Source organism: Akebia trifoliata, chromosome 6, assembly GCF_017979445.1.
Source record: "Akebia trifoliata isolate Shusen 1 chromosome 6, ASM1797944v1, whole genome shotgun sequence".
Taxonomy (NCBI): Eukaryota; Viridiplantae; Streptophyta; class Magnoliopsida; order Ranunculales; family Lardizabalaceae; genus Akebia; species Akebia trifoliata.
Window position 1 is genome coordinate 989,911 of NC_141380.1, and position 9,500 is coordinate 999,410.

The 9,500-nt window shown below is 33.9% G+C and overlaps 1 protein-coding gene across 1 annotated transcript; it reads left to right on the forward strand.

Moving 5' to 3' along the window:
* The first annotated feature begins 2,657 nt into the window (after window positions 1-2,657).
* LOC147399407 (alpha-soluble NSF attachment protein 2-like) lies at window positions 2,658-9,089 on the forward strand. Its single transcript, XM_086444768.1, has 9 exons — window positions 2,658-2,908; window positions 3,954-4,003; window positions 4,090-4,162; window positions 5,741-5,820; window positions 6,963-7,114; window positions 7,752-7,911; window positions 7,995-8,042; window positions 8,524-8,604; window positions 8,857-9,089. The coding sequence occupies exons 1-9, from the start codon at window positions 2,764-2,766 to the stop codon at window positions 8,935-8,937; spliced, it is 870 nt and encodes a 289-aa protein (XP_086300894.1). The 5' UTR covers window positions 2,658-2,763; the 3' UTR covers window positions 8,938-9,089.
* Window positions 9,090-9,500: the final 411 nt, after the last annotated feature.

Here is a 9,500-nt window from a genome sequence, read left to right on the forward strand (position 1 = left end):
ATGCTGTGATAATGTTCTACAATTTATTATTATTATTATGGAGTAAAATAAAATACATTTTGGTTTCAATCTATTTGGTAAAATACATGGTAGATATAGATTTTTTTGGTTGAATAATAAAATTCACGTAATAATTGGTGATTTCTAGTTATGACATTGAAGTAATTTTCATGGTTTGTATCAATCTCTAGTTTTGTTTATAGATCTAACAAGAGATGATATGAGCATCATGGGACTAAGAGAACATCAAATATTTTGTATTTATGAAAATAACAAATTTGTGTCTTACAACGTATTAGCTTCTTGGCTTCACATGCCCCTCCTCACGCGAGAGGCTCGAATCAAGCTCAACATGTGCAAGTGTACATGAATGTACTTTGTCTTTAGAAATCGTTTTGCATCCCCACAACAACTAATTCAATCATGAATAGACATGCACACAAGAGGAGATGATGTAAAACCTTAATCTCCATTCAACTGAATCCCAATCCAATATTTTTTCGCTTTTCCTCCATCATCTTCCAAATCGATAAATTAGCTAGTTATTGGAATGTGGTGTGTTATTCATTTTTTGTGTGCTTATCGTGGGTATCCTCACCTGAAGGGTGAGGCTAATCCCACTATCACACGCATGGCCCCCTCATAAAATCCTACATGCAACTAGTTGAGTCAAGGATCAACTGGACCTAGAGGGTAGCCCCAAGGAATTCCTAGTCTCATGGGTCTGTTGCAATTTTATTACAAAAATTCCCTTACATTATCAAGTTTGTTACTTGGACAAACCTTACTTTATGAATAAGCTCAACATGACTAACTTAGTAAGATATAAAATCTTATTAAGGGACATTGGGCCCACATGAATTATGAAATTAGCAAGTCAAACACCACATCCTTTTAAATTTCATGGAAAAACCAGATTAAAAAAAAATTAAAAAAAAAAAAGACTTTTTTGAGCTTGAAAGTAGTTTTGAAAATGGATGACTATTGAACTCCCAAATTTAAAATTAAAATTTAATGGTAAAAATTAATTATTATTTTTTTTTCAAATTTGGTTTTTTAAAGTTCTTTGAAATTTGTCTTTATAAACTTTTCATCGGATCATGTATTTGAAGGGATGTGATTAAAATCCACTCCAAGGTATGTTAAGTAACAAATTAATCACATAAATTTGAAATTTATGACATGATTCCCACTGCAGTATTTGCTCAGTAACAAACTTGATAAAGTAAAATTTGATGGGTAACAAACTTCATGAAGCAAGGGTCCCTTAGAGTTGTTAGACCTCCAAGCGAGTTTTTGTACTAAAAGTGCAACGGTTAGGTCTACTAGGTAAACTCTCAATAAAAAATTATATCAAATTAATAAAAATCTTAAATGGAGGCAAATGGGGGATTAAAATAAAGAAAACAATCGAGACAACAAAAATGCAGATTGCTCACATAAATAAAAATATAACAAATTTAACAGCGCAAGTTATCATAAAAAGTAACATAACAAATTATAAAAATAAAAAAGAAAGGAAAATGAAATACAAGATCAATCCAATATAAATCAAATTACAATATCTTAACTATCAATACTTAAAATTTAAAAATAACAATTTATAATTAATATAAAACAAATGTTTAATTTACAAACAATGCAATGTAATTTATTGATATATATTTTGAAAAAACCATGATATTCAGGCCTCTTAGAGTTTGTAAACTTATGGGCATCCCAAAATTTCACCAAAATTTAGTAGGGTATTTAAATCTCAAAAAAAATTATAGTCTATTAGTTGGAAGAGACATTTTAAATTTATTTATTTATTTTTTATTTTTTTATAGAAGACACATGGTGGTAGTTTTTTCAAGTTCAATCTTGTTTTGTGTAGAACAAATTTTCATATTTTAAATATGATAAAGTTACATAAAACATCCTTACATTTTTCTCAAAATTTGATTGTTTAACATGATAAAAATATGCACGCGTAAAGAATAATGCATGCATGAATGACCTTGTGCCCTAGGCATATCCATTCACTCGTAAACATATAATCTATGAAAAATGCACACGTATTTTTTTTTGGATGACAGGAGTTTCTGAACTTAAGTTTAAGTAGGGGGATTGGAATAGCTAAGGCATATGGGTCCCTCCCCCGGACACATGCAACACCCGCTCATCACACGTACCAGGGTATTGAAATACTGCTCATACTGAATGTCGAACTCATAGCCTATGGGCTTCTAATGCTTATTGGATCCAAAATTGCCATTGAGCCACCCCCTTGGGATTATGCTAGTAATTTACTAGTATTATTGATGTAATTTTATTTGGGAAAAATCATCGAAATGATAGATATCACACAAAGGGTCTCTAGTCTCGAGTCACATTGAATTGGGTCACAATTTTTTTTCTTCCAATAAATGATTTATTTTTCAAAATAAGAGCCCTTACTTGCACATAATAATACTCTTTGAAATAGCAATACCTGCAACATGGAATGAAGATATCTAAACCGCGTATAGGTCATTTTTTTCCAAAATCCAAACAACCGCCACGTTTGAATGGTTCTCACGGCGCATTTTAAAATTTCCCTCTAATAAAAGACTAACATGTTCCTACGCGCGAACTGTTCCGCGTCTCCTTTACCTTTTCCTCTCTTCCTCTTTTATTATTAGTCTTACGTCGAGTATTATACCTTTATTCCTTCCAGGTTCCATCGCCACCTCTCTCTCTCTCTCTCTCTAACTCATTAGAGCTCTGAAAGAAGGATCGAAAATGGCGGATCAGATTGCCAAAGGAGAGGATTTCGAGAAGAAAGCCGAAAAGAAGATCAATGGCTGGGGTTTGTTTGGCTCCAAATACGAAGACGCTGCAGATTTGTATGAAAAAGCTGCAAATTCCTTCAAACTCGCCAAATCATGTAATCTCTCTATCCCTCTCTGTATCAAATTTCAGTATTCTCTGAACGATCGTGTTTGTGGTTTCCTTTTTAGTGCGATTGTTCCTTTTTTTTTTTGCTTAGTTATTCTGATTTTAGGATCCATTTATGATTTAAAATTTAGAATCAATCACTGAATCATCGGGTTTGTTGAGGATCAAAAGATAGTTTGTCTGATTTCGGTATCAAGTTCAATTCTTGGTAGATAAACTGATTTAAATTGTAATCGAGGTTTTAATATGTCCACAAAATTTGAAATTGATTACGTGGAGACTGAGATATTTCTGTGGAAATAATTTGGGGGATTTCTTAGAACTTCACATAGCTGTGAGACCCTATTGATGGTATTGACTTCTTATCAAGAATTAAAAAAAAAAAAAAAATTGGATTTTTGGTTGAGTACATTTACCCTAATATGAACTAGGTGAGACCCATCGACTGAGTTTGAACTTTCAGCTAGTACATGAACCCTAATATGTACCTGTGAGACTCATTTGCTTATTTGTTGTTTTTCTTGATTCTCAAATCAGTTTGATTCTTCATGGACCAAGGGAATAAAGAAATTAATAAAGGGGGTGTTTGGTTGGGAAAATGTTTTTTTTTATATATGAGTAAGCTGGACTTGAACCCACGACCTCAAAGTTCCTTTGCAATGTGTCAAACATGTCCCTAAGTGTGTGAAGATGCGTATAAATTTCATTGATTCTGTGATTTTGAGGTAAATTATGTTTTCAAGTAAAGATGTTTTACAAATTGGGTTCATTTAAGGTCACCCGAGATTGGACACTTTTAAGAGTCCAACACCAATAAGATGGTGACAGATGATATGAGTCAGGCTACTAAGGAAATCCTTAACTATCTTTGGTGATCAGCTCTTTGTGTCCAACACTGTGTGACACAACCACTAGCCTCCACCATTACACCCAACCAAACACACAACTATTGTTTGAATCTCAATTTATTCCCTTTATAACTAGCTCATACTGTAAGCTTATAAATTAATTCCTCTGAGATATTGATGTGTCAGGGGATAAAGCTGCATTGGTGTACATCAAATTGGCTGGCTGTCATTTGAAGGTTAGTAATTTTGGATGTTCTATGTTATTAACTTATTATTATAATTGTTTTATTCACTTTGTGTGCGCTGATTGTCTGTTAAACAGTTGGAAAGCAAACATGAAGCTGCTTCAGCTTATGTGGATGCAGCAAACTGCTACAAAAAGTTCTCTGTTAAAGGTGCTTATGCTCTTAGCACGTAATTTTTTAAGAGTCATGCTGTCAGTGTTCTTTCCATCAATTTTCATGGTCTCTGCATAAGCATCTTCATTTTAGTGTGCATGGCCAATGTATCTGTGTATCTTTTAGGAAGATGAACATGTGAATAATGCATATTCAGATAATCAAATTGCAGTCAGTACCACAAAGGTTGCTTATATATATGGGTCCCGTTCAGCAACAAACATTTTGGCAAAACATTTTTCAAAACATGGGTTAGAGGTTTTGGAATTGGCTGATTTTTGGTGAGGATGATCTCTACGGTGAGGAGATCATCCTCACCAAAAATCAGCCCATTCCAAAACTTCTAGCCCCATGTTTACAAGTTGAAAAATCGTGGACCGTCCATTTTTTTTAAACCATTTTTTATGGGGTTAGAAGTTTTGGAATGGGCTGATTTTTGGGGATGATGATCTCCTCATCGTAGAGATCATCCTCACCAAAAATCAGCCCGTTCCAAAACCTCTAACCCATGTTTTGAAAAATGTTTTGCCAAAATGTTTGTTGCTGAACATTTCCCTATATATATATATATATATATATATATTCATTCTAGAAGCAAAGGAAATTTTTTTTTTTTTTGAGATAAGAAATAACTGATGAGTATTTCAAGTCCTTGCACAAAATCATCAGTCACACATTGAAGCGCATCTTGTGCACCACCCAAATGCATGGTTAAATCTTCCATGAAATGTTTGTAAGCGTCTGGTCCAAAAGCTGAAATATCATACTTAAGTGCATAAATATTTTTCTCATAAAATAATGCATAAAAATTTCAATTACATTACAGACACGCACAACATCTGATCCAGGATTTGATTTTTAGAGATTGATGTTTTTATAACTATTCTATAAAAATAAACGCTAAGCAGATTTATTGTTTTCCTTGCCAGTTTCGCTTTTTCTTTATTTTTAAACTCTAGAATTGTTTCACATTGACTAAAAAATCCCAAATTAGTGGAAAATGGGCACCCCAGATTTCCATTTTCCAATGGAATTTAAATCCAACGTGTTGAGTACTGTCAAATGGGATTCCATGTAGTTTGGCTCTTGCTAGTTGCTATTAGTGTCTTTTTCCATTTTTTGATAAGCATTAAACTTCAAGGAGATTACATTAAAGGGCATTGTGAGAATTGAACTCATGACATCTTGCTTCTATTAGTTTATCATTGCTAACTATATTGTCATGACTCAGGCCTTATATGTTTCTGTCGTACATTAGTTTTATGAGATAATTGTCCTCTCATTGGAAAAGATGTACCCAATATTCTTTAGAATATTACAAATCAAACAATTGATGTGCTCAATTTTTTGTATACTCATTATAGAGTTGTAATGGAGAGTAGTTCTTGTTCTTATGTTGTGAAACTGGAATCTGAAGTTCATGGATTGCCAAGTCCTGAGCCAGGAAATTTACTTCTCTATGAATACTATCTTATTTATAGTTGCAGTTCCTTTCTTGATATTGCATTTCAATTAGAATTTTACTATTCTTGAGATCATTTCTTTTTTGACCTTGTGATAATGGTGGTTTTGCAGAGGCCATATCATGCTTAGACCAAGCACTGAATTATTTCATGGAAATAGGCAGGTTTAATATGGCTGCGAGATATTGCAAGGTAAGATCCCTACCTTTGCATATAGTACCATTTTATTTAGAAAATACCATTTCACTTAATATCATGTCCCAGCAAGTCTGTTTGGAAAAGATGTATTTTATATATATACTAGAGTTTGCCCATGCCTATCGGCACGGGCATCCTCTTTGGGGTTAAGGGGGTAGAAGAGGAAAGGCCATAAAGTTGGAGGGGTATTATTGAAAAAGGGAGAGTATTTGAAAGACTTGAAAGTTAAAGGGGTATTCTTGGAAAGGGGAGAAGAGAAAAAAAAGGAATAGAATTGAAAGTTTTCATCAAGATACATGTAAGATTGAATCTAAACCCCTCTTTATGGGGGAGGGGGATAAAATAAAACAACCATTGGGTTATATATATAATCTTAAGATAAATAATTCTTCTTTGAAAACTTCTGCTCATATCTCTGGGAAATGCCTGTTGGTGTAAGTCGTGTTGTTTTCTTTTGAGGACTCCTTGTCCTGTTATCAATAATATTTAACTTATCAAAAAAAAAAAAAAAACTATTATTTAATTAGATAGCAGATTAGTCAACATATCCATTGCACCTTGTGGGAGGCTCTAACTATATTCAAGAAGCGTTTACATGCCTAATGATTTGAACTCAAGTTTTATATGATTTTATGAAAGGATTTTATTAAGATTTTTGAGTCCAAAAATCACAAATTTTCTTAGTCTGATGGAACATTCTTCTCCATGCAGGTTTTTTGTTATTTTCCTTCTTGATAAATAAAATTTATTGAGAACCGGGGTCGAGGTGACCAACCCAAAGAAGTTTGAAAGATTACAACACGATAAATAAACAATAAAAGCACACCCAGAGGCAATAATATGCCCTACACAGGCTGACTATGAGTTTCTTATAGATTTACCCTTTTTTTTGTAATGCTAAATCTTCTAAACAATGCAGTTTAAAATATTCTTTGGGATTGATATCTATGTATAATACATCATGGAGTCATTGCATAAGTTGCAGTTCTGAAAGCATAAGAGATAGCTGATGACTTTTTTTTTTAAATTATCAATAATCCTATTTTTATAGAGATTTGAGATCAGTCACTTGATGGTGGCGGGAATTGTAAAAGAAAAAATGCCTGATGAATTGGATCATCCATCTTCATGTGCAGGAAATTGGGGAGTTACATGAGCAAGAACAAAATTTTGATCAGGCTATTGTTTACTTTGAAAAGTCTGCCGATCTTTACCAAAGTGAAGAAGTGAACACTTCTGCAAATCAGTGCAAGCAGAAAGTTGCCCAGTTTGCTGCTCAACTTGAACAGTATGTCACCCTTTGCTAGTTGTATAAATTTTCTTTTGATGTCATCTGAAGTGTTTATTGCTGCGTTGATATTTATCATCACGATGTGAAACCTGGGTTTCAAAAGTGGAGGTTTTCCTTTTCTTGCCATGTCGATTTCCCAGCTCATATCACACATTCATTATTATTATTTTTCTATTGACATATATTAGCGTCTGGTTGATTGAGGCTGGATTCAGCATGGTATCACCATCTTTAACCAGTCAATACTATTGATTGATGATTCCAGCAGTACTTTCATTACTTGCCAACTTGGATGCCTTTAATTTTTTAGGAACCTAATTGTTATTAATTCTTATAGTTGGATGTCTCTCATATTTCCCTTATCTGAAAATTTACCGGTGTACGTGCATGTTTTATTGTTTGTTATCCTTATTATGAAGGGCTTAACTCCAAACTAAGAGGATTACTTGTACTGTTGGAGAGAGTATTACAACGATCTTTGACATTAGCATGGTTGCAGTATATTTTATTAGCATTTTCTGCTTATAGTTCAAATAACATTTCTTATGCACCAGTATTAATGTGGAATACTAACTATAGTAGAAGAACATAAAATGTTAATTTGGACTAGACAAAATATGCTTGTCCTTTCCAGGTACCCGAAGGCTATTGAGATTTATGAAGAGATAGCACGTCATTCTCTCAACAATAACCTTCTGAAGTACAGTGTTAAAGGTTATCTTCTCAATGCCGGCCTTTGCCAACTCTGTAAAGCTGATGTTGTTGCAATAACCAACTCGTTGGAGCGATATCAGGTCTAGTTCATCTATTTTGGCATGTCAAAGTTGTACCTAATGTTTCGTGGCTAACTTTAAAAATATTGCTATTTCTCATGTAGGATCTGGATCCAACTTTTTCAGGAACTCGGGAATACAAATTTTTAGCTGTAAGTCATGACTTGTGACACCTGACATTATTTTGTATTCTCTTTCTACATTTATAGTTCTAGATATATTTTCAATTTCCAAGGTTCTCATGTCAGGTGTGAGTGGTAGGATTGGGATTGGCTGAATTTATTCAAACATGGATGGTATTTTAGTGCTCCTTTGAAATATTTTAGTGGCAGACTTACCTGAGTCTGAAAATGAAGGTTGAAAATCTTGTCTCGAGGCAATATTTCAGTTATGAGGAAATCGGAGATTGTCTTGACTCTTGACCAAAACAGTCTGAGACAATTCGAAACATTTCTTGGAACAATTAATGTCTTGGGATTTTGATGTTTCATTCTGGTCTCCGCCAAAACATTTCGAAACTCAACAAATATTTGAACCTTGCTAGCAATTGAGTTTGATAATTTTTTGTGATATCTATTACCTTGTTATTACTAAATAGCAGCTAAAACATGAAGGTTATTGTTCACATGGCAGGATTTGGCTGCTTCAATGGACGAGGAAGATGTTGCAAAGTTCACTGATGTTGTCAAAGAATTTGATAGCATGACGCGGCTGGTATATATCTTTCTGCTGATGGAATTTTAATTTCTAGATTCTTGTACAATTTGAATTTTCTGGAAATTTCGTGCAAATAGGAGCATTGTTAAGTATATGATACAATAATAAATTTCATACGCTCTTCTTTATTGAGAATGTGAATTGGTGTAGACGTCTTCCTTTCCTCTCCAGCATTCTCACTCCTTTCCAAGATTTCATTCCTACTCTCCCATCTAAGTTGCTTCTGCTTTTGCATATTTTGCTGTATAGGATGCCTGGAAGACTATGCTTCTGTTGAGAGTGAAGGAAAAGCTGAAGGCCAAAGAGCTAGAGGAGGATGACCTTACTTGAATTTCTTTTCTCTTGCTTCCTGGTATTGGGGTTCCGCTTCTTTACAATCTCAGCTGCTCTGTATTTGTACCGGTTTTTATGTAGTAATTGACCTAGACTTGATATTCTTCGGATTTGTGTGCATAAAATTTTATCTTGATTGTTTGCCGTCATCCTTTTTTTTATATTTTATTTAAATTTTAGCCAGTGACCCATTGTGTTGATAATAAACAAAAACCATTAGAGAGATGGTTGAGTTGATTGAATTATTGAAAGGATCTTTAGTGAGTTTTTATATGAGTCGTGGCACAGTCAATTGACTCTCCTGACGTGACAATTTTGAGAACCGTAGATCTGTATGTTTCGGGATACACAATTTTATGGGGAAGTGCATTTTTGTATCTCAAGGCGTACAGGTCTACGGTTCCGAACTTGTCACTTTAGGAGAGTCAATTGAGTGTGCCACGGGTAGTCAGATTATGACAAATCATTTTATGTGTTTCTTCTTTCTTCCAATGTTTGTGAAGTTTTTTATATTTAGTGGGTTTTCCACTACCAGAGATGGATGGCTCTCAAAGAAGTGG